The sequence below is a fragment of the Lynx canadensis genome, chromosome D1 (genome assembly GCF_007474595.2).
Source record: "Lynx canadensis isolate LIC74 chromosome D1, mLynCan4.pri.v2, whole genome shotgun sequence".
Classification (NCBI taxonomy): domain Eukaryota; kingdom Metazoa; phylum Chordata; class Mammalia; order Carnivora; family Felidae; genus Lynx; species Lynx canadensis.
The window spans coordinates 81,666,847-81,692,232 of record NC_044312.2 but is presented as its reverse complement, the minus strand read 5'-3'; the positions used below and the strand labels follow the sequence as shown (position 1 = coordinate 81,692,232).

Here is a 25,386-nt window from a genome sequence, read left to right as displayed (position 1 = left end):
AAGAATGGATCCATGTTCTGTGAGTTTGAACCAGCATAAGAAGTTGACTTACTATTTACTGAGATAGAAAAGAATGTAGCTTGATCAGGTCTGGGGTTTTGAAAATATTCGAATATAATGATGGTAAGTGTCACCTGTGCTATTTTTGAAAACAGGCAAGAAGCATGCAACCCTTTGGTTGAACTTTCATTTTTACTTAGACTGTAGCAATAGATAGATAGACACCAAAGAGGAACATTGACGGAGGGAGGAGCTAATTGAAAGACTGGGTAAATGCATTCATTCAGATACAAACTTATGCAGTTGGAATTGTCTCTCTTGTCTCGTGTAAGAGAAACCAGAGGGTTAGGTCAGAGTGAGACAGCGGCAAAGCTCAACCTAGAATTCAAGGAGTCTTACTTTTGGTCTACATCTTTTTTTTTTCACATATATTTTTTCTCAATACTGCCTCTCAGGTTAGACTGAATGGACTGAATTTCGTGAAACTAAACAAAGATGTTAAAACCCTTGACTTCGTCCAGATTTCTGTAGCAGTTTCCTCACTGTCTTTTCATTTTTCAGGAACAATCTCCCCTTTGCTTTCCCAAACTTCAGTGCCATCCAGTCCCAAAGTCAACACCAAATATTTTGGGGCTTTACTGCGATATTTTCCCACTCCTGGTATGATTTTTTATATCAGTTATCTAATGCTGTGCAACATACCACCCCAAAATAAATTTCTTAAAAAATAATTTTATTTGCTCACAATTCTATGGATCAGCAATTTGGTCTAGGCTCAGTAGAGTCCAGTAAAATAGTCAAGTTCTCCTCCTGGTCTCATTTAGGACCTTGTGTATGACTGCCATCAGCTAATTGGTTGGCTAGTGGCTCGTGGGTCTAGGGGAACTCAGTCAAGACAGCTTATCTATGTTACACTTGATCTCATCCTCCAGCAGGCTACCTTGAGTTCTTTTATGTGATGGGGAAAATATTCACATCAGCAGGATACACCTTTTTTCACGAGCATTTTTAAAGTTGCCAGTTGGATTATACTTGCCTTAAATTACATTCCTCCAGAAGCAAACCTTGAGACAAGGATTTGAATGCAAACCATTTTGGGGGGAAGTAATTTCATTGAACATAGCAAAGCAAGTGGCAGTTAAGGAAGGAAATGGAAGGAAATGAAGCCAATAGAAGGTGCGTTTTTGAGCAGGTCACCACTGTGCGCAATTGAGGTTCAATCTTACTGAGGATCTCTGGGAGACATATGGATCATGTCTCAGGGTTGTCCTTCCTCAATGGCAAAGAAGCCAGAATATTTATTTGTCTAACTCCCTTTTGTCACTGGCTTTTGGCCAATAACACCCCCAAGCACTTCTAGCTTTCCCTGTGCAAGAGCTGAAATAAAGCCCATAAGCAAATGATCACAGGTGCATTTAGATGCCATCAACATGTACTGGAAATGTGAGCGCCAATAAATTCAGGTGTTGCATCCACAGTGACAGCTACAGTCATTAAGATCCCATTATATTCCTGTCGCTATACTTGGCTTTATCATATACTATGCCACTTGAGCCTTATAAGCACCAGTTTTAGAAAAAGAAAGCCATTGTTTAGTGCAGTAAATGAATCTTCTCAAGGGCATATGATTTGAACCTAAATTGTCTTCACCACAAAAGTTTTGCACCATTTTCTATCCTATGACATCTGAGAATTAACTCTTCACTGACTTCCTTACCTCTTTAAGAATATTTTCCTTATATTTGGTGCCCTTAGTTACACACCCACTAGACTATTTCCTGACTCATACACAGTGTACTGAATCAATCATCTGAAGAAAGAGGGTCTGCAAAGAATATGGTTATTTTCTTGGAGTAAGGGTTGATCAGGGTAAACTGGGACATGTGTATTAGTATGAAGTTGAGTAACAGTTCTGCCAAGGGAGTTACTTTTAGGGTTTCAAAGAAGGACCCATTTTATGCCTTGAAGCAACAGTTAGTTATCATTTCCAGGAAAAGAAGAAACCAGTAGTTAACTTCTGATTTAATAAAAAATTATTTTTTCAATGCGGGTAAGACAGAATTACAACCAATTCGAAACTACTACCAAGAAATTGAAATCTCAAGTCACATTTTCTACTTAAAAAAATATATATATATGTGTGTGTATTTAAATAAATAAATAAATATTTATTTATTTTTGAGAAAAAGAGAGAGAGAGCAAGCAAGCAGGGGAGGGGCAGAGAAAGGGGGGCAGAGGATCTGAAGTGGGCTCTACGCTGACAGCAGAGAGCCTGATGTGGGGCTCAGTCAGACCCACAAACCATGAGGTCATGACCTGAGCCGAAGTCAGACTCTTATCTCACTGAACCACCCAGGTGCCCCCATTTTCTACTTTTCACATTTATTTTGTTCACTCCGTACATGTTTATTATGCAGGAGAAGACAAATGCTAGTGTAGTCTAGAATATTTACTCAGAAAGACCTTTCTTGACCTCCAACAGTAAACCAGATCCAGCTATTAACATGTGCACAGCTCCTGGTAGTTCTTCTAGAACATATCATACCTGAAGCATCACTTGTTATTAGTATAAATTTGTTATTGGTCATCTCCTTTAATCTGTAAAATCCCCTAGGGTTCAGATTATATCATATTTGGTATTATTGTATGTCAGAATGCAGTAAGGAAGTCAGGTAATAATTATTTAATAAATAAATGAATATATGAAAGATGAAAATAAAAGTGAATAAAATAGAACACTGTTTACATGTATCAGGGAAAGTAAGTGTGATAGGCTGAAAAATGCATCGCTTCCCCTCTAAAAAATAAAAGTCAATATTCTAATCCCTAGACCTGTGACCATTACCTTACATGATTTAAAAAAAAAAAAAAAAGGTCTTTGCAAATGTGATTAAATTAAGCTTCTTAAAACAAGAGATTATCCTGGATCTATCCAGGTAGGCCCTCTGTGCAGTCATATGTCCCTTTCTAAGACAGAGATAGAGGGAGGATAGCCAGGAGATGAGGCAATGTGACCACAGAGCCACATTGGGATGGAAGTGATGGAACCAGAGTCTCAGGAATAAAAATTATTTTAGGGTTAAGTGAGTTAAGATTCTCTTCTAAAGCCTCCATCCTGCCAGCATCTTGATTTGGGCCCAGTGAAACTGATTTTGTACTTCTGGTCTCCAGAGTCTCGAGAGAATGCATTTCTGTTACTTTAAGCCACATCAAATCCGTGGTAATTTGTTATACAGTAGCCTTAAGGAACAGATACAGTGAGATACATGAATCCAACATCAATACGCAAGACAGCAGGTGATCAAGTTTAATGTAATAAATAGTGTAATATAATTGCTCTCAGAGCTCAGAGGAGAAAGTATAGGTAGGAATAGGCATGGCTGCTGGGCCAGTGTTCTTGAAAGATGACTAAGAATTGGTGAATGGGTTGGGGGGAGAGTTTCTCTCACATTGAAGGGTCTGGCCAAACAAAAAAAAAGTCTGAGAAGTACAAAGCGTGTTGACTGAATAGCATACAGTGATTTTATGTGGAGAATAAATACAATGGGAGGGTTAGTGGAATGACTTACAGTAGGAAGGGCATATATATATATATATACACATATTGGTAGAGAATACCCAGTGCGCACAAGCACTTTATCAACGATAATCATTGACAATTTTAGGAAAAAGAGTGACATGATTAGAACCTTGCTGTAGCAGAACCAATGTGCCAGATGTATGGTTGATGGAATGGATGGGCAAGGATTGGAATTAGGGAAATCATACGAGAATCTTCTGAGCAGCTTTTGTGTAAAACTCTGACTCTTTGCTTGTCCTTCTCTCTGTTCTTTCTAGTACTTACAACTGCGATTCAATAAACCAGTACGCTACGCAGCCACTGTCATCTACATCGTGCAGACGGTAAGGGGAAGAGGACCACTACAGATGCAGAATGTGTGGGGTGAAAAGAGATGGGTTTGTTTGCTTCAGGAGACAATTCATGAAACTAAGGGACAGACTGAACGCCAAGAGGAAACTACTTTCTTCCAAGGATAGCACTTGTGAGACATGTGATTACATTGAGAGTTATCCACATTGTACAGATCCCGTATATCCACCCAAATAATAAATAACAAACAGGTGTATATTATAAACCACAAAGGAAAAAAACGTTAGCATTTTATTTAAAACTTTTCTTTCACTTGTAAACATTGCTTTGGATATGAAATGGTCCAGTAACTGGTTTTTCACTGGTGAACTGTGTTGAAACGGGAATGCCCATTTTGCTGAAAATAATTTTAAGACAATATTCCCTCTCTACACTTTTGGACTTCTCTCCTACTTCCTAGGCTCTGGGCTCCTTCATGCTGCCCCCCGTTTGAGTGTGGCACGCTGTTGGTACACTTCCTATGACTCACCAAGTACTTTTTGCTGGAAAATAATCTTCCCTTTCTTAATCAAAACTCCCACTTACCAACTGAAGAATTTAAGAGAGAGAAAAGGACAAAAGCAGCACTCCCTCACATGCCCATACACCTTTGCCTTTTAAAACCCTCACACCAGTCTCTAAATGTTGAAATCCCATTTGAAAGGAAATGGGGCTACACTCATTTCCGTCAGTGTAGTGGCTACAATCCTGGGAGTCCAAAGATGAGCCCACCCACGTTGTTATTGTCATCCCTGCACTGTACTCTCTCCATTCTAAAATCCTCATTTCAGCAAGCTGCAAACATGAGGCTGAGTCATTGTGATATATGCATGGAGGCGGGGACGGGGGTGGAGAAAGCTTACATCAAAAACGTACCTGGAAGCCTATTTTTATATCCTTCAGAAATACACCATATCTAGCCATAAAATCTCAACATTCATAGCACTCTTGAAAGTCCAATGCTCTTCCTCCATCTAATGCTTATTAAACCCTTTGCAAACTGATGACAGTGATCGATGATTTCAAGATTAGAGTGGTTGCCAGTGACATGTCTAGTGCACATGTTGAGGGAGATACCTCTCTGAGGTCAATAAGGAGACTTTGAGGCAGCTCTCTCTTCCGTGTCCCCGTTCACACTGTTCACCTGATTCTCGTTTCCCCGCCAGATTCTCTACACAGGAGTGGTGGTGTATGCCCCTGCCCTGGCACTCAATCAAGGTGAGTTACCCATACTCCCGTGGGTACTTCCCATTGTCCATATGCTTACATACACCTTGAGAAATATGCATACATCTCGGGGAGACATTCCTGTGGTTAGGGGGCTCTAACGACTACAGTGGTCACACCATAAAGCTCTAAAATTCCAAAACTGAAAATAATGGAAATCATTAGTTGCTTCATTTTGCCTACGTGGTTTCAAACACCAAGTTTGATTGCCCTTTGTTTGTTTATTTTTTTAATCACTGAAAGGGTGGCGATTTTGGTATTGCATGCACATAATCATTAAATTAGTTTGTAATGTAAGATCCTGTCTCAGTGATTTCATGAAGTAGTTGATCTGAATATAGGTGTAAAAGGTAGTTGTAGTGATTGTTTTAAGAATTATACGTGACATTTTTGAGAGAATAGGATCCTAGAAACAAAAAAATTTAAAAATTGAAATAAATTTCATAATGTTACCTATAATATTAGAAGTATTCAATATTTAATTTAATCATTCTATGTGCTTATATCAAGAAATATTTACATGGCTGATGTTCAGGTGGTTTCAAAGCACTCAGACAAAATCTGCTAAGAAAAAGTTGGTGCAAAAACTTGAAGTTGCAGAATGTTAGGAGAAAAACTTTGGCCGTTAATATTATCTAAAAATTAGACATGGAGTTGAAGTATAACAATGCAAAACATAATCTTTATCAGAGGTGAATTTAATAAGAGAAAATTCTAATTTGATTTCCATTTGCCCATGAAGAACATTTACAAAAATATTGTGACTTTTTCCTCATATAACTTGCTCTTCTACTTTTCTCAGAATAACTTCTTTCAATATTTTTCTCCTTTTCTAGTGACTGGGTTTGATCTGTGGGGCTCTGTGTTCGCAACAGGAATTGTTTGCACTTTCTACTGTACCCTGGTACGTATCTAACAGTGAAAAAGTATTTAGCACCAACTCCTAATATGGGATAAGGGCAAATCTCCAACAACAGGGTGTCTATTTATAGCAGAAATTACTATTCCAAAGTTCAATAGAAATATGTTGGCTTATCCGTCACAGTTTCCTGAGGAAGGTGCTGTTGTTTTATTTAAATTTCTTTTCAGGGGGCGCCTGGGTGGCGCAGTCGGTTAAGTGTCCGACTTCAGCCAGGTCATGATCTCGCGGTCTGGGAGTTCGAGCCCCGCGTCAGGCTCTGGGCTGATGGCTCAGAGCCTGGAGCCTGTTTCCGATTCTGTGTCTCCCTCTCTCTCTGCCCCTCCCCCGTTCATGCTCTGTCTCTCTCTGTCCCAAAAATAAATAAACGTTGAAAAAAATTTAAAAAAAAAAAAAAAAGAAGAAAAAAAAATAAATTTCTTTTCAGTACCATTGGCAGAATTGGGGTTCTGGGCTCATTTGAGAAAGTCATGGCAAAGAAAAGATTTAGTGAAAGAAGTACCTCCTTGATCAGAGGATAAGTGACCATATGCAATTGCTGAGAAAAAAAATGTGCTTGTTAACAGTAATTATGAACTATAGGTTAGCATATACTTCACTGCCTAGCGATTGAGAAAGACAAAATGCAAGTATGAATGATCAAGGATGCTGGTATTTTGTAAACTTGAGGATTCCAGAGCTTTTGTCTGTTATTTATGGATAATCTTGGATTACATTGACATTTGACTTAACACATGCTCAGCTTTTAATCAAGGAAGCTGGGTGGTATTGGCACATATTTATATAATTGTTAAAATCAGTTTAGTTCAAAAAAAATTCACTGGGCATCTGTTATTTATCATGCTCTGCAAAGAGAATCTTCATTCTTCGGAGTCATTGGCAACCATATACAGAGGCTGTAAGGAACCAGTTAAAAATATGACAGTTTTCAGATAGCTGGATTCTCTTTTCTCCTCTGTAGAGGAAAATAAAGTCATCCTATATTATCATAGAACAGACCATCCATGGAGTTTGGTATTGTGTGCATGTCAGATACTTTTTGAACATATATCTTGAAAATATACAACTTAAAAATGCCCCTGTCTTTTTCATACATTCAAATTCCACCATTTCTTTGCACTACTGATTTTTGTCTTTTTTTTTTTTTTTTTCATTCCATTCTCACTACCCTAGTTCGTTCTATCCCAGACACATATCTCTTACCTAGGTTAAAAATAAACTCCTGGTCCATGTACATCGGGCCATATGTGACAGATTAGTTGCTCCGAGGCACCTACCCATACAAGGCACACTTCTTAACAACAATAGTGGAAGGCAGAAATGGTGAAATAATATTTTCAAAGCATTGATGGAAAACAATTGTCTACCTATAATTGTGTATTCAGCAAAAAACTAACTTTCAGGAACTGTCAAGAACCAAGAGAATTTACCACAAATATATCCTCCCCTGAGAAAAACCTAGAGGAAGTACTGTGGGAAGAAGGAAAATTATCCAGTTTTAGATGGAGGAAGTAATGATAAGAAAATAAAATAGTAAACATTTAATAAGTCTAGTCAAACAGTTTTTGGTGCTTAATGATAAAGAATAATTTTTTTAGTATGGTATAATTTACATATCTAATTATGCATTATATTATAATATATTATATATTATAATTTATAATATTTTAAAATACACCAATACTACCAGTTACTATTATATGTAATTTGAGGATTAAGAAAAAGAATAACCCTCATTTGGACAGCATAGCATGTAAATCAGGAAGAGAGTAATCAGACTTGGTAGTTTTATAATCTTTGAATTGCTGGGATTAAGACATTCTTTAAATGTAGTTACCCATACTCCCATCATTTAAAATTTATGGCAACTTAAAATTTAACTTAAAAATTTATGGCAACATTTCAAGAAATCCCATTTAAATAGAATGGTCAAAGTGGAAAAAGGGAATTAAAACAACACGAAACAAAAACCTCAAGTGATTTAAGCAAGAGGAGAACAAAGGAAAAGAAAAAAAATAGGGCACAAATAGAAACCGAAAAGTAAGATGTCAGAAACAAGTCTGGATATTTTAATAACTACAAGAAGCTAGAATGAACTAAATTTACTGCTTCTTAATTGTTTTCAGTGCTTCCCTCCACCCTGCATGCCTGTAAGATTAATCTTAATCACCCATTTCGTCATGCCACTTAACTGACCCAGTTCTCTTCTTGCTTCCCATTGTTCACAGGATAAAGTATAAGCCTCTTAGCCTAGTCTTGGAAATCTTTCCTGATGTGCATCAACCCGCCCATTTATTAATCCCTTAGCACATCTGGGTCCCATCTCTTCTCTCTCTAGCCAGGTTACAGGCTGCTGGATCTCACTACGATGGTGGCTTATTTATCTAACACTTGTTGCTCACATTGCAAACTCTTTAGAATCCTGTGAATGCATAGAGTACCCAAGATAACCTTTGGAAGATTAAAACAATTAAGTGATTCCTGCCATTCAGGGATTTGCAATCTACTGAGGTAAACATTAGATTTCAAACATCACAGACTGATTAAATACATCAGTGACATCTCATGATCAGGGTTATAGATCAGTGGTGTGTGTGTGTGTGTGTGTGTGTGTGTGTGTGTGTGTCTCATTGTATGAAAGAGTTATAGAGTCAGAGAAATTTTCATGGTGGCTATAATCTGCCTTTTGATGTACATTTCATAAAGTGTTTTGTTCTTTTGCGTCATGTCTAACTGAAGTTCAGCTTTATGCATATTTTTGCATAACCAATAACAAGTAGCCTCTGGAAACTGACATCTTTGACATTTGGTCTTCATATCACTAAAATCTGATGTTGTGATTTGGGTTTAGAAGCCTTAATGTCTTTAAAGAAAATCAAAATACCACTAATTGGCAGGTGGGAGGTAAGTATTGATTATTCCTCATGTCAGGATGTGAACACAATATACAAATGCAAGGCCTCTGGAGGGGCTTTGATGACTATTTATTAAGTTACATTTTAATTACAAAAGAAATGCTAGGGCAACCCCAATGTCTCCTTTCTTCTCCAGATAAAGTTGAAGCCTGTCATCTTTTCACAGAAGTTCTTGACACTCTGGAGGAGTAACCGGGGATGATAATTCTATTTTTCAATGTTAAAAATACCACGTCCTTCCATTCTCATAGTACTTATTCATCTTCAAAGCACTTTTTTTTATATCACTTCATTTGAGCTTTCCCAGTTTGCTCATTCCACCTTCACTGTGGTCATGAGGGATCCTACACCTGGATTACTCTAGCAGCCTCTTTGTCACCTCCTTTCCTCTGGACCATGTGATCTCAACTATAATTGTACATTAGAATCCCTGGGGAGCTTTCAGAGAACATGCAGAACTGGGGCCCCACCCACACCTCAATTTATTCAGAATCCTGGGGTTTGGGGCTGGGACGTTGTTATGTGTTTATTTTTAAACTCTTTAAGTGACTCTAAAGAGGATCGGGTTTGATAACCACCATGATAACCTCTTGTCTCATGCCTCTGTCCTGAGCTCTACTGTTAGATTGATCCTCTGGAGAGACTGCCTTGTTTGCTATTTGATCATCCTCTACCTCTTAAGCTCCTTTCTCCAGGAATGTCTGGAATCTATCATTCTTTCTTTTCTTCTTTCTCAGCCTTGTACCATCTCAGTTCCCCCAAATTTATTTACTGTCACTCAATTAAAAAAAATAACTTTCATGCTGTATAAACCAGACCCAGGTGATTGTCCTCAATTCCTTCACTTCCTCAAAATCTGTGTTCAATTATTCACATGTTATATTGATTTGGCCTCCCAAGTATCTTTCAAATCCACCCACTTCTTTCCATCTCTACCCTGCTCCGAACCTCTGTCATCTTGAGCACAGACTACTGACGTCAACTCTGAGCGTATCTCTTGCTCCTTCTTTTCTTTCCATGGCCCAGCAATCTGCTGTCCACACAACCACTCCTGACACCACTATGAAGCCAACAAACAAAATCTCTCATCATGTTAATCTCTTTAATGCTGTCTTTTTTATTTTTATTTTATTTTATTTTTTTAAAATTTTTTTTTCCACATTTTATTTTTTTTATTTTTGGGACAGAGAGAGACAGAGCATGAACGGGGGAGGGACAGAGAGAGAGGGAGACACAGAATCGGAAACAGACTCCAGGCTCTGAGCCATCAGCCCAGAGCCCGACGCGGGGCTCGAACTCACGGACCGTGAGATCGTGACCTGGCTGAAGTCGGACGCTTAACCGACTGCGCCACCCAGGCGCCCCAATGCTGTCTTTTTTAAATCTTTTTTTTAATGTTTATTTAATTTTGAGAGAGACAGAGAGTGCGCGACTGGGAGAGAGGCAGAGAGAGAGGGAGACGCAGAATCCGAAGCAGGCTCCAGGCTCTGAGCTGTCAGCACAGAGCCCGACACGGGGCTCAAACCCACGAACCACGAGATCACGACCTGAGCCAAAGTCGGACACAACCAAATGAGTTGTGGCACCCTCTTTAATGCTCTCTTACTGCTCTTAAGAAATCATTTAAGTAGACTTGTCAAAATCTGTGTGTTCTGGCCTCTAGCAAATTCAGCAACCCCCCTTTGGGCATTCTGTATACGTCTCGATCTATATATTCCAGCATTCTCTCATTTCTTCAGCCATACATCTCCATCCTTCAAATGCCACTTCTTCAAGACCAGGTCAGGATTCACTGCTATATGCTGTCATAGTAACCTGTCCTTCTTAACTTCACTGTCCACAATCTTAAATAATTAGTTATATTATTGTCTGGTATCTGGTCTCCCACCAGGTTATAAACTCTATGAAGTTAAATAACGAACCTGTCTTTTTTACTTGCCATTTTTATTCCCATGCATAACATAGTGCTTGGCACATAAAATACCTCAGTGACTATTGAAGACAGAAAGACGAAAGAAAGAAAGAAAGAGAAAGAAAGAAAGAAAGAAAGAAAGAAAGAAAGAAAGAAAGAAAAGGGAGAGAAAGAAAGAAGAAAATAAGAAAGAAAGAGGAAAGTAGGAAAAGAAAGAAATGGAAGGAAAGAAAGAGAGAAAGAAAGATTGCATCAGCGGAGAGGTTGTAAAGAATTGGAAGACTTGTAGCCTTCCTTTTCAATAACTCACATCCATTATCTCCATTGCAGGGAGGATTAAAAGCAGTGGTGTGGACAGATGCATTTCAGATGGTTGTCATGATTGTGGGATTCTTAACGGTTCTCATTCAAGGATCAGCTCATGCTGGTGGCTTACACAATGTAATAGAGCATTCAACAAATGGATCTCGACTAAATATATTTGAGTATGTCCAATACTACTTTTCCATGTTTTATAAAATTTAGCTGCATGACCTCAACAACTAAAATAATATCTGGCATTAAAAGAGCATCTTTGTTCACTCACTTCTCTGTGCCTCACAGCTTTGATGTGGACCCTCTCAGGCGGCACACTTTTTGGACCATCTCGGTGGGAGGAACTTTTACATGGCTCGGGATCTATGGTGTTAATCAGTCGACCATACAGCGATGCATTTCTTGCAAAACAGAAAAACATGCAAAACTGTAAGTTATAGATAAATGTTTCTGTTTTCTTTTCCCTCACTGGGTAGTTATTATATGCTTGTGCGCGCGCGCGCGTGTGTGTGACAGAGAAATGGAAAGATTTATTTAACCATTTCAATAATTTTTTGAGGCAGGCATTACTATTCCCATCTCAGCAGGGAAGTGAGTTTGAGCTTGTGTCTGCCTGCCTTTGCTCTCCATCATTTGTTACCTCCATTTATTGAGAAATTACTGGGTTAAATCAGGTGCCATGACTGACAATGCAGAGGTAGATAGCATAGATTTTCTACTTACAGTTTCTGTGATGAGGTGGCCCCTATCACTTATTTGATCCAGCTTGTGGTCTCTTGAGCACTATTTTTCTTTTAAATATCCTTAAGTTTTCCAAGGACAGGTTTAAAAAAAGGAAAGCCAAGGTAATGAGGTAAGACATAATAGGGCTTCTGCCAATTCAACTCTTGCTGAGCTAGCAGTCACCAGTCTTGCTGGGCGTGCTTACCCTGAAGGACTCCAACAGGACTCCAACTTATGAAGCCTTTTCCAAGCCCTTCAAGGCATCCTGCTCTGGAACGGGGATTGAAGGAAGTGATGTATTATTCTGCAGAACTGGAAGCAATAGGCTAGAATTACATCTAAACCGGACATTTTATCCTCATTGTTGCTGTCCAAATACCAGCATCCCCAGATTTATCAGGATGACCTCCATGTTTCTTAGAGTGAGAAACAGCCATTGTGAATATTTCCACAACTGATTTTAAAATACTTGCAGTGCAGTTTTTTTCTTTAGACTGAATACAAGATAACATTGCTGAGACATGGTTCACCATTTTGAACTTGAATTCCAAAAGAGCACATATTACTTCTATATTTCACACATTCTCAGAAGGAAGAATTGAAAGCATTATCTAGTATTCCATTAATTCACTGATACCGTATTCATATCCTATTACAATAAATAATATTAACAAATCCTCCACACAAGATCATCATTTTATCAAATAGCTGCATTACTTAAAATGTAAGATCAAGTGTGACCTTGATCTCACAGTTCATTTAAAATTAAAATTCATGGGGCGCCTGGGTGGCTCAGTTGGCTAAGTGACCGACTTCGGCTCAGGTCATGATCTCACGGTTCGTGGGTTTGAACCCCACATCGGGCTCTGTGAACGCTTGCTTGGAGCCTGGAACCTACTTCAGATTCTGTGTCTCCTCTCTCCCCCTCCTCTGTGCTCTGTGTCACTCTGTCTCTCAAAGCTGAATAAATGTAAAAAAAAAATTTTAAATTAAAATTCGTTTAGGGACCCTTGCCTGGCTTGGTAGGTAGAGGATCTTGGGGTCATGAGTTCATGTTGGGCATAGAAACTACTTAAAAAATAAATAAAATTAAAATTCATTTAAAATTCTGTTTTAAAATGGAGTTGACTGGGGATGCCTGGGTGGTTCAGTTAGTTGAGATTTCACCTCTTGATTTCAGTGCAGGTCAGGAACCCAGGGTCATGGGTCAAGCCATGTGTCAGGCTCTGTGCTGAGCATGGAGTCTGCTTGGGATTTGCTCTCTCTATCTGCCCCTCCCCCCTGCTTGTACACCCTCTCTGTATATAATAAAAAAATAAAATAAATAAAATGGAGTTGACTGTATCTCTACAGGGAAGGATCTTATGGTGAAATAAATAATGATTCTCTGTTACATCTAGATTTTTTTAATCTTATGTTTGTGTTACATTATTTTTTCTTGTGAACATGCCTAATTTCTCCCTATTACTACGATAGTACCTGAAAATAAGGAAATGTATCTTTTTCATAAGTTTTTTCCCACAAGGTCAAGAATAATATTTTGTGCTTATTAAATATTTATCGCTTATTTGAAAAGTGATGCTTCAAGAAGGCCATGCTTACATGTGTGTATGTATAAATGCATACCTGGAAACACATATTTATGTAGAAATACACATATTTGTGTGTGTCTGTTTACAAAGGAGGATATGTGTATATGTGTAGGCACAACATATACATATACACACACACTCCCAAGTATGTGTTTGTATTTGCATATCTTTAAGCCTCATTTAGTGAGTTGAAATCAAACAAAAGTCAATACAATTACATTTACAATAGTTGCCTGGCGTCTGGAATTTGTTGCATGAATATTTAATGGGTATGAAAACTGTCAGAAAAGGAGAGATACGCATGGAGAAAAAATGTACATGATTTCTTAAGCATTTAGGATTGCAACTCCTGGTTCCACCCACCCCCACTTCTGTGGAAGGACCAGAGCTATGATGGGATTTTTTTAAGTTTATTCATTTATTTTGAGAGCGAGAGAGTAGAGGAGGAGCAGAGAGAGAGGAAGAGAGAGAATTCCAAACAGGCTCCCTGATGCTGGGCTCGATCTCACGAATCTTGAGATCATGACCTGAGCCGAAATCGAGTCAGATGTTCGACTGAGCCACCCAGCCACCCTGCTATGATATGAATTTTGTGAGAATAAGGAAAGGTGAAAAAATAAAAATTCTCTTTAGAAAACACTTCCCTGAGAGAATCCAAATTGACTAAGTTCATACAGTTCAGGAATGAAAAGTCAGTCCAAATGGTCAGGACAGTTGAAGTGCATGCAGCTGGAAGGAATGCTGCAGTGAGGATGTGGTGAGGCCTCTTGTTTGTCACACAATGGAAGGCTCGAGGTTCACCACGGAGTCAGCTGGAGGCCACGCAGAGCCAGCTGCCCATCGGCTCTCACCTAGGAGGCTCTGCAGACTGTTGATTAAATGCTCTGCTTCTGTTCAATTATGTGAGAGCCTGGAGCCGTGAAAACATTCCATCAGAGTTTAAGAAAAGCTCTTCTAGTTGGGAAAATACATCCTGAAACATTTGTAGGTGAAAATAGATCCAGAATGTTCATACTGAATGTGTCCATGGGTTAAAACCAGGCATTTGTTTATGATATAATTTCATGGCCAGGAATGCTGATTACTCACTAAGGATGATTTGATTGATCTTAAGCCCAATCGATTTTTCTGGCGCTTAGAAATAGTATCACCCACCGTGTCATTTTAGATGTGCTCCTTGGAAACTGACTTCCCCTCCTCTAGACTCCAGTTTATCTTTCAAGATTACTGATCTTAAATAGTGCTATGAGGGTAGTAGGGGCTGATGCAGCTTCTCAGGTTCCTTCCCATGTCCATCCCATCTCCTGACTAAGATAAGCAAGCACACACGCACACACACATGCACACACACACACACACACACGAGTCACTTTTGTTCTATTCCTACTGCCTTAGTTTGTTTTCCTCAAATCTCTTACCACATCTAAAAGCATCTTATTCATTTCTTTCATTTCGGTGATCATCACCTGTCTCTAATCCCAGAATGTAATCTCCATGGGGGTGGGTTCTGTGTTGTTCACTGCTATGCCCCAGTATCTAGAACAACCTCATACATGGAGATGCCTGATAAATATGTTTTGGATGAATCAGTGGAGCCGCTTAAGTTACAAGTAGGAGAATTAGCTTTTAAGGAATCACAGTCCGTTTCTAATAAAAAACAAATTCACAACACAGGGCTTTAATATTTAATACAGTCTCACCATTGGTTTCTCATTTCCCACAGTTGACTGGTGAAGCTTTAAAATTGTTTTGGATAATGTGTGAATGTTCTCTATATGGCTATATAGCCTACATTTATTTTAACAAAGTGTAACTCATTCAATCCTTATACTAGTCCTATGATAGAAATAAAGCAGATGTGTTAACACTCGTTTTACAGATGATTTAACCGCCTCAAGGTGTTATATAACTTGTCTAAGGTCAGATGGCTATTAAGGATAAAGTCTTCTGACTCTGGGATCAATGTTCTTTTTTAAAAATAAATGATGTAAAGAGTACAATCGTATTGTACTCAATTTCTACCATTAATTAATTAATTCCTTCAATCATTCATTACCCCAAATAAAAATAATTTCATGTATGCTATGTGCCAGCACTATTCTATAGTACTGTGTTTGTTTGGATGGGAGAAAACAATAATAAGCAAATAAATATATTATATACTTTAGATTATCATAAATGCTGTAAAGATGTAAAATAGTATAAGGAATGGAAACAGATAAGACAGCTGAAAGTGACTGTTTCAAATAAAGAAGGTCAGGGAGGCCTCTCTCGAGGTGGCCTAAATAAAGGCTTGAATCCAGTTGTCTGGAAGGGAGGAAAGCAAGAATATAAAAGTGCAGTTAATAGGTATTGGCCACCTCATGTGTCACTTCTATTCCCAAACAGCTGTCTTTAACTCAACCCCTCTAAACACAAACAAACAAACAAACTTGTAACTCAACACCAAGCATTGTTAGAGTACTCTCAAGGAAGTAACTTCTGGGATAAGTCCCTTTTCTAATGTAAATAGTATAAAATAGAAACTTCCAAACAAGATAATTATTTAACCATATTTGCTTCATAAATGAATAGTTTGACTTAAGTGTTTTATGAAAGCTAGGTATACCTATACATTATGGGTGTTAAGAGGCTTTGAAATTAGTGTGTGTCCTTATATTTATCTTTTCTAATTACAAAAATTTTTTAATGTTTATTTTTGAGACAGACAGACACAGAATGCGAGTAGGTAAGGGGCAGAGAGAGAGGGAGACATGGAATCAGAAGCAGGCTCCAGGATTAAGCCATCAGCATAGAGCCCGATGAGGGGCTCGAACTCACAAACCATCAGATCATGACCTAAGCTGAAGTCAGAGGCTCAGCCGACTGAGCCACCCAGGCACCCCTCCTTATATTTAAATGTGGATGTATCTGATTCCCTTTGAACGATGACTGGATCCAAGAAATTTCCCACTGTTGCTCTCCTGGCCCTTTGAAACTCTCTCCAGAATGAGATTGTTTATATAAGTCCAGTCCACTTTCAAATCTTCCTTGAGATAAAGAAAATTCGTAATAATTTGACTTTCAGAAATCAATAATGGCTACAATATAGCCATAGCATACTGTCAAGGCACTCAGACTGGAATCAAGCATACCTGTGTGTTGTACAATATAAAGAAACACTCCCCAGAATATGGGGAAAATGACCTAGCCTTTGTATACTTTCTATTCTCTCTAAAAAGAAAAAACAAATCAACTTTAAATTTCATTCGGATAGTGAATGAATATAGTGAATATTTCCAAAATGCTACATTTATCTCATTATCCTCCTAGAAGTAAAGATGTTAAAATGTAAGTTTGCTTTTTGACAGTTTTATGAATTGAGTGGGGTGAAAGTCACTGGCAGTTACATAATATGAGTGATCGGTATATGAAATTTCATCCAAGATCTTATACCACACATGGAGACTATGCAGAAAAACTTATTTCAAGAGAAAAGCCATCAAAAGTCCTCATTCAATTTTTGTAATCATTCTAAAAATGTAACATTCCCAAACAAAAAAAAATTGCAAAAGTGTAAAACGTAATGGTTCTTGAAAGCTGTGGAATTTTGTTTTACAGCAAAAAGCCACCAAAATTTTCACCTTGAATTTTTGGTGATGTCTTCATCATCCTGTAATATGGCATAGAGGCTACTGATAGATCTATGTGTTCTTCTCTAGAGCCTTGTATTTTAACTTGTTGGGTCTCTGGATCATTCTGGTATGTGCTGTCTTCTCTGGCTTAATCATGTACTCCCACTTCAAAGACTGTGACCCTTGGACTTCTGGCATTATCTCAGCACCAGACCAGGTATGTGTTCCCTTGGGGCCAGAGGAAATGGCTGAAATCAGTGTGCTTCTGGCCATCAATGAGTAATACGGGTTCTTTCTCTTTTTCCACCTGGATCTCAAGGTACTTCCTAAGCCCCAGAGAGTTGATTTCTTTCCTTTCCTATTGGGTGATATATACACCAGGTTCTTTTTTTTTTTTTTTTTTTTAATTTTTTTTTTTCAACATTTATTTATTTTTGGGACAGAGAGAGACAGAGCATGAACGGGGGAGGGGCAGAGAGAGAGGGAGACACAGAATCGGAAACAGGCTCCAGGCTCTGAGCCATCAGCCCAGAGCCCGACGCGGGGCTCGAACTCACGGACCGCGAGATCGTGACCTGGCTGAAGTCGGACGCTTAACCGACTGCGCGACCCAGGCGCCCCTACACACCAGGTTCTAATAGTGGGGAGTGACATGTAAAAAGGTATCTCACCTTGTCCTTGAAGACAAGGCCAGGGGCCAGGACAAGGCTGAGGAGCATGGAGGTTAGGCTTGAACCCATGGCTTTGGTTGTCCATGTGGCCTTTAAATTCTTTTTTTCTATATGTCTCAAGGTTCATTAAAGATGCTTTATTCTCAGATTGAACAATATGACCCTTGTTTCTATAATGCTTCTGCGCATGTGTTCTCACCATAGCTTGAACACCATCAACCCAATGTACTACATGAAATGTGCTTTCAAAAACTTTATTTATATGGGGCACCTCGGTGGCTCGGTTGAACATCCAACTCTAGATTTTGGCTCAGGCCATGATCTTGCAGTAGTGAGATCAAGCCCCAAGTTGGGCTTGGGCTCTGTGTCGAGCCTGGAGTCTGCTGGGTATTCTCTCTCTCTCTCTCTCTCTCTCTCTGCCCCTCCCCTGCTCATTCTCTCTCTCTCTCTTCAAATAAATATATAAACATTAAAAAAAAAAACCCTCCATTTATGGAGGATATGCTCAGGAGGAACGATCACCTCTCTCCCCTCTGTATTTTTCACTGTCCCCTCTGTCCTGCGGGGGGGGGGTCCCCCTCTCACAAATCTGGATACAGAGTGGAACCATAATACCTACATTCTCTGAAGACCTGTTTTAAGCATTTGTTGTTAGGGTTTAACTGCTAACATTAAGGGTAAACAGATAAGGGAATGGCATACATTGCAAACATAAGAAAAACAAAACAAGTTCCTGAACTTTCTAAAGCTGATCCAACCCTTTTTCCTAGTATCCACTGCCCCTTCCCGCCCTTCCTCCTTCCCTACAGCTGGAGCTGGACCTCAGGTCCCCTGAAATTGGATTGATTATAACCTCAACTGCAAGTATGTAACAACCTTAGTCTGTGCAAACTCCTGTATTATTTTTATTTATTTTTTGTCTTTTTTTCCCCACCTTCTTTTGCTAAAAATAGACATTCTCACATTTCAGACTCTGCTGATAAGACCACTAATTCTATCTTGTTTTACCTCCAAAGCTGATGCCGTACTTTGTCATGGAGATATTTTTCACAATGCCAGGACTGCCTGGACTCTTTGTGGCTTGTGCCTTCAGCGGAACTCTGAGGTTAGTATATTGACAACACCCTGCTCTGATGATGCTGATGATAATGACGGTGGTGATGGCAAGGGCATGAGATGACAAGGGTGATGGTGGTAGTAATCACCAGTACTTACTGAGTACTTACTGTGTGTCAGCTGGCTTGCTGAATGCTTTACTTCACACAATGTATAGAACTTTACTCAGAAAACTTTATGAAGTAGCTTGGAGCATTAAAAATAAAAACCGACAATTATCTTACCAGCTAAAGATGTGCTTATTGGGGCTTATTGGGAATAAAAGAGAATTATAATCCAGGACAAATAAGCAGTGGCAAAGCTTTATGCACGTCTGGGGAACAAAGGAGTGGTATGCTTTATTTTAAGGAGAAAAGGACTAAGTTGGGAAGGCTGTTATGAACTAAAAGACCATTTGAACTGGGAGTTCAAAGTGTGGCAGCTTTTCATTGGCTGAGTGGTTGCTGAGGGGAAAGCTTCTCTTCCTCAAGCTGGAATAGAGAGTAGTATCCAAGTGCAAGGTCAAGTCCCTGTCTTCCTCATGGATCTGCAATTGACCACAAGTGGTAGGGCATGAGATCTCCTGCTGAAACCTCCTGACCTCATTTTAGTGAAGTTTCCCGTTACTAATTTTCTCAGAAGGTTTGAAGCTAGAAGAGTGAGCGATGCCATACAATTAAAGCCTCAGGCTTCTGTCAGGGCCAGGGACTGTGATAAAGCAAGAGTGGCGAAAGTGGGGAACCAGTAACAGGCATTTGCTTTGACACAGTTGAGAGATGATGGTAACTTGAAGGATTGAGGTAACAGTGTTGAGATCAATGTAGTATCATTACCTTCCTTTATGCCAGACCTTTGGCTCTATGAACTCAGCTGGTTGGAAAAGCCTCACTTCCCTTCCTGGAGCTCAGTTGCAGATAATCATTGATAAGGTTTGTCAAAGGCCAATTTTAAGAGAGTAAAATGGTCAGAGTCAAAATTCAAACAATAGCAGAAGATCAAAGTCAAGGTTTTATATCTTATTCCTCAAATCCTTTGTCTCAACCCACAGAGTTAACCGCTGTTAATAATTTCTTGTCGGGGCGCCTGGGTGGCGCAGTCGGTTAAGCGTCCGACTTCAGCCAGGTCACGATCTCGCGGTCCGTGAGTTCCAGCCCCGTGTCGGGCTCTGGGCTGATGGCTCAGAGCCTGGAGCCTGTTTCCGATTCTGTGTCTCCCTCTCTCTCTGCCCCTCCCCCGTTCATGCTCTGTCTCTCTCTGTCCCAAAAATAAATAAACATTGAAAAAAAAAATTAAAAAAAAAAAATAATTTCTTGTCAATGAACCCGAAAATTTCTTTGCTTATGGGAACATATATACCTTTTAGTGAATGAAAAAAAGGATCATATTGTATATATGGTTTCATTTAAGGTAATATAATTTAGAAATCTTTCCACATCAGTAGATGTACCCTACTCTTTTTTAAAATCTGTTATTTATTTGACCAATCCTTTAATGTAAGACATATCTAACAAATCTGTCTTAGTCTGCTCAGACTGCTATAACAGAATACCATACACTAGGTGGTTTATAAAAAAAAAAAACAATTTCTTACAGTTCCCAAGGCTAGGAAGTCTAAGATCAAGGCCCTGGGAGATTTTGTGTCTGGTAAGGGCTCAATTCATGGCTCATTTATGACCATTTTCTTGTTGTGTCCTCACACGGTAGAAGGGTTAAGGGAGCTCTCTTGGATCTCTTTTGTAAAGTCACTAAGTCCATTTATAAGAGCTCCACTGACATGACTTCATCGTTCCTAAAGCCTCCGGCTCCAAATACTATCACCTTGGGGGTTAGACTTCAGCATATGAGTTGTGAGGGAACACAAACACTTAATCCATAAGGTATTACAATGTATATCTTTGTGAAATTGTGCAAGGATATATGTAGGCTACATTCCAAGAAGTAGAATTACTGTGTCCAAATACTTAATAGTTTAAACTTCTCATGGACATTGCTAAATTCAGCTGCAAAAATTCTCAACAATTTATATTCTAAAAAGAAAATACTAGAGCATCTCTTTTCTCACACTACCACCAATATTGGGTGCTATCAAACTTTTCAACTTGCCAAACAAAGAGGTGAAAAATGGTAACTAATTAGGATATGAATTTAGTTGACCATAAGTGGGATTCGCTACATTTCCCTACTTTCATTGGCCATTTGTATTTCTTTTTCTGTAACATGCCAGTTTATGTTCTTTGTTAGTTTTTTAAAGTTTTCCTCTTTATATACAAGAAAAATAGCCTCTTGGCATATATCTCATGTTTTTTTCATTTGTTGTTTGTATATTTGCTTTATTTCTGAGTATATGGAGATTTTAATTTATATTGACCAATTCTTTTACATTATGGTTTCTGGATTAATATTATTCTCCGAAAGGCTTTTCCATTCTATCATTATAACTAACTATCCAGACACCATTCTAGTATATGTATAGTCTTATTAAATAACAAACCTTCAAATCATCTAGACTATATGTGTGGTATAAAAACTGAAGTGGAGCTCGACACTTATTTTCCTTCTAAGATAGTAGCCAGTTGTCCTGTCACTTTTTGGTAAATAAGCTGTCTTTCCATCAGTGACTTTAAATGCTATTTTTATTATATCCTACATTCTTCTATATATTTGGGACTTTTTCTGGATTTTATTTATAGTTCTTTGGTCTATTTATCTATAATGATGCAAACACTAATAATTTTAACCACTATGCTTTAAGATATGATTTAATGTCTGTTATTCATAATGTTTTTCTTTTTACAGAATTTCCCTTGATATGTAGATTTTTTTTCCCTGATTATTGTCAGTTAATTCTTTGGGATTTGATTGTACAGAAGTCATAATATTTGCAAATACTTTTGAGTTTTTCTTTTTTTAATAGTTACACTTCTATGGTCACTCTCATATATTTGGGCATTGAGAACAATGGTAATAATTGAGATTAGCAGAAATTATTATATTTGTTATGACTTTAAAGGAAATGGCTCTTGGATTTTACCATTAAATGTGATATCACATTTTAATTTGAGAGATATTATTAACGTTTAAGAATATTCATTTTAAGTTAATAAATTATAAAAAAGAAAAAAATGCATATATTTATTCTTTTAGGAATTTTTTTATCAGAGATATTAAATATTAGTAAATTATTGGCATTTTTGAAGTGGCTTTTTTTTTAACTTTTGGCATATTAATATGTTGACAGATTTCCAAAACAGCAACATCCTTGAATTTATATAATGACTTTAACTTGCTTCGGTGTGTAATTCTAATTTAGTGTACTACTGAATTGTTTTTACTAATATTTTTAGGATTTTTGCATCAAGAACACAAAGTGATATTATTCTGTGCTGTTGAGATTAAGATCTCAGGGAAACTTAGGACAGGAAAAATGAGCACTAGAGAGTCAAACACATGGAGGGGTGACACTGTAGCTTTTATTTTGCCCCTCTCTAAAGAGCTTTCCTTATTTATCTTTCCTTCTTACTCTAAGGCTGAGTCTCTCCAGAGTGGAAAACATATATTTGTCAAAAGATAATTCCCCCATAAGAGAATGGTTGGCTCTTTTGGTCTCAAGACCAAAAATTCTAAGAAAGGGACACAGTTGGCAGTGGATGCTATGGAGAGATTACTTCTGCTAAAACCTTAAGGAGGATGTTGTTCCATATGAGGAATTAAATAAGTTTTCATACTATTCTGCAAAGAAAACCCCAATTTCCAGGTCCCCTGTCATCAAAGTGAGTTTTACGGTCCTAAGAGTGGACTCTGGGTGGAAAATCAGAGGGAGTATCAGATTCTTTATGTGGTTTTAGTCTTTGCCCATTTCCCATCTTATCCTTTGCTCCTCTCTCCCTTACAAATTGCATTCTACTCAATCTGGTGGCTTCAGGTTGTTGAATGCAACAAGTCTTCCATCTAGAGGTATTTAAATGTAATTTTCCCTTTGTTCTGGAACATCTTTTCCCCAATTTACATGGGTCCTTTCAGTGCCTATCTTAATCATCATTTCCTAAGGAAAGAGTTCCCTAACTTCATATCACTTTAGGACTCTGCAAGGCATAGTTTCATAGCATGTTGGTACTTTCCTTCATACCAACTGGGACCAATTGTGTAATTGGTTATCGAATGTCTATGTCACCGAGTATAAGGTGTATGCTTTTCTGGTTCGCCACCATATGCCTAATATGTAGAATGGAGAGATGCATGAATGGTATGAGTGAATGATTAATGAATGGCAAATTGTACTTATTCCTGGATTAAGACAGTCAGTATTTCCTGCCTCAAGTCCAACCAAACACACACACACACACACACACATACATACTCATGCATAACCTCTATTACCGCCTGCTAACTCATTTAATGTCTTGTTCAGGGGCATTAGTAGGCATTAGAAGAAGAAATCAGAGAGCACTAAGCACAGAAACAGTTTTTTTTTTTTTAAATTTTTTTTTTTTTTCAACGTTTTATTTATTTTGGGGACAGAGAGAGACAGAGCATGAACGGGGGAGGGGCAGAGAGAGAGAGGGAGACACAGAATGGGAAACAGGCTCCAGGCTCCGAGCCATTAGCCCAGAGCCTGACGCGGGGCTCGAACCCACGGACCGCGAGATCGTGACCTGGCTGAAGTCGGACGCTTAACCGACTGCGCCACCCAGGCGCCCCTAGCACAGAAACAGTTTTGAAGAGCAAGTAGGCAGGCCACGTTGTTCCCCTGAAATCCCAGGATAAGGACATGTCTGCACCTGTTTTTTGTTTCTAGAGCCCTGTCTTGTCTATTTGCTATGAAAGAGGGGGCAGGCTGGTCAGCTTTATTTAGCCTGGACTGTGTTCTTGCTTTTCTCTCCCTGTAGCACTGTGGCTGCAAGCATCAATGCCTTAGCAACAGTGACCTTTGAGGATTTTGTCAAGAGTTGTTTTCCCCGTCTCTCCGACAAGCTGAGCACGTGGATCAGCAAAGGCTTATGTAGGTACAGCCGGTGGATCTTCTACTCCATGTCATGAAATGTACATGTGGTGCATGTCAAAATCCTGCACATGCTATTCAGCACTCATTACAGGCACAAAGGCACACGGAGATGTATGAGGAATTTCACGTATGAAGTCACACTTCCAAAGATACCAGGAGGGTAACGGGAGAGAATTACCAGCTAGCTTACCTTTCACCAACCTTATATTCGACACTCTTCTGTACTCCCCCTACACGCTAGATTGATCACTTCAGCATCTCCCGATTATGCCTTGTATTGATCATATCCGTCCCTCTACATGGGAAGACATTCTGCTCACTGTAGTCAATCACATGGTCTAATAAAGTCAAATTCTTTCCTTTTCTTTCTTTTTTATTATTTATAATTGTCATTTACTTACTTATTTTAATTTTTTTAGTATAGTTGACACACAATATTGCATTAGTTTCAGGTGTACCACATGATAATTTGACAAGTTTGTACATTATGCCAAATTCTTTTCTAAAGAATTTTTTATTACCAAACTCCTGGTAAACTCACTTCTAGGAATAATTGCTCTTTGCTTAATCACACATTGCATATTATGTTTACGCTCACTGTAGCACTTACCATGCTGAATTATAGTTTTGCAAAACATTTCTTCTTAGGTATAAACAAATTATATTATTATTCACGTATTATAGAAAATATAGGTAATTGGAGAAAATATATGCACTTTTTGAATAAAATTATAGCTACTTTTGCTCTTCGTTGTTTTTTCTAGGATACTATAGTGAGCATTTTCTTGTGTCATGTATGCATTATTTGAAAACATGGTTTTTTAATGTTTTCTTAATAGTCTACAAAATGGCTTACTTTTTTATTTTTATGTTGTTACCTTTTAAAATCTTTTTTCATTTTTGGTAACATTGTGATGTTACCCATATACATTAATCTATAATGGCATACATAAATTTTTCCTTAATAAAGACATACAATAGAAAATTACCAAATCAAATAATACAAATTCACTGAAGTTCTTGATATATATTATGAAAAATGTTTCCAGCATGGTCCAATTAATATTTATGTGTGGCAGCAGTGAGTAATGACATATTTTTCTATGCACTTGATATCAGTATTTTCAAAAATTGGCCAACTTCATGGGCAAAATAACATCACATTTTTGCTTTAGTTTATATTTTTTGATTTATAGTGAATTTGAACATTTGTCAGATCATAAATAACCATCTGTATTTCTATGAAAAAATTATTTATGCTTTCTGTTTGTTGATGAGATACTAGAAATTTTGTCTGTAAAATCTCTTCATGTATAAAGGAAATGTTACCTTTGTATATTGAAAAATGTCCTTCAGATTTTTTTAAATACATGTTTGATGTAAAGAAATTATATTACATAGTTTTTAAAATATATGTAACATTTCTTTTACTATTTTATCCATTTCTTTATGCTTCCAAATTTGTTCCCATTAAAAACCTACTTAAATATT

General features: G+C 38.1%; 1 protein-coding gene across 2 annotated transcripts in view; it reads left to right on the top strand.

Annotated features, from left to right (window-relative positions):
• The window catches only part of SLC5A12 (solute carrier family 5 member 12), a 49,011-nt gene that overhangs the window by 6,383 nt on the left and 17,242 nt on the right, over nucleotides 1-25,386 (top strand). For both annotated transcript variants that reach the window (XM_030332014.1, XM_030332016.1), the window contains exons 2-9: nucleotides 3,838-3,903; nucleotides 5,077-5,128; nucleotides 5,974-6,041; nucleotides 11,214-11,368; nucleotides 11,487-11,627; nucleotides 17,215-17,344; nucleotides 18,815-18,903; nucleotides 23,780-23,892. In XM_030332014.1, coding sequence (XP_030187874.1) covers nucleotides 3,838-3,903; nucleotides 5,077-5,128; nucleotides 5,974-6,041; nucleotides 11,214-11,368; nucleotides 11,487-11,627; nucleotides 17,215-17,344; nucleotides 18,815-18,903; nucleotides 23,780-23,892 — 814 coding nt within the window. The remainder of the gene's footprint in view (nucleotides 1-3,837; nucleotides 3,904-5,076; nucleotides 5,129-5,973; nucleotides 6,042-11,213; nucleotides 11,369-11,486; nucleotides 11,628-17,214; nucleotides 17,345-18,814; nucleotides 18,904-23,779; nucleotides 23,893-25,386) is intronic.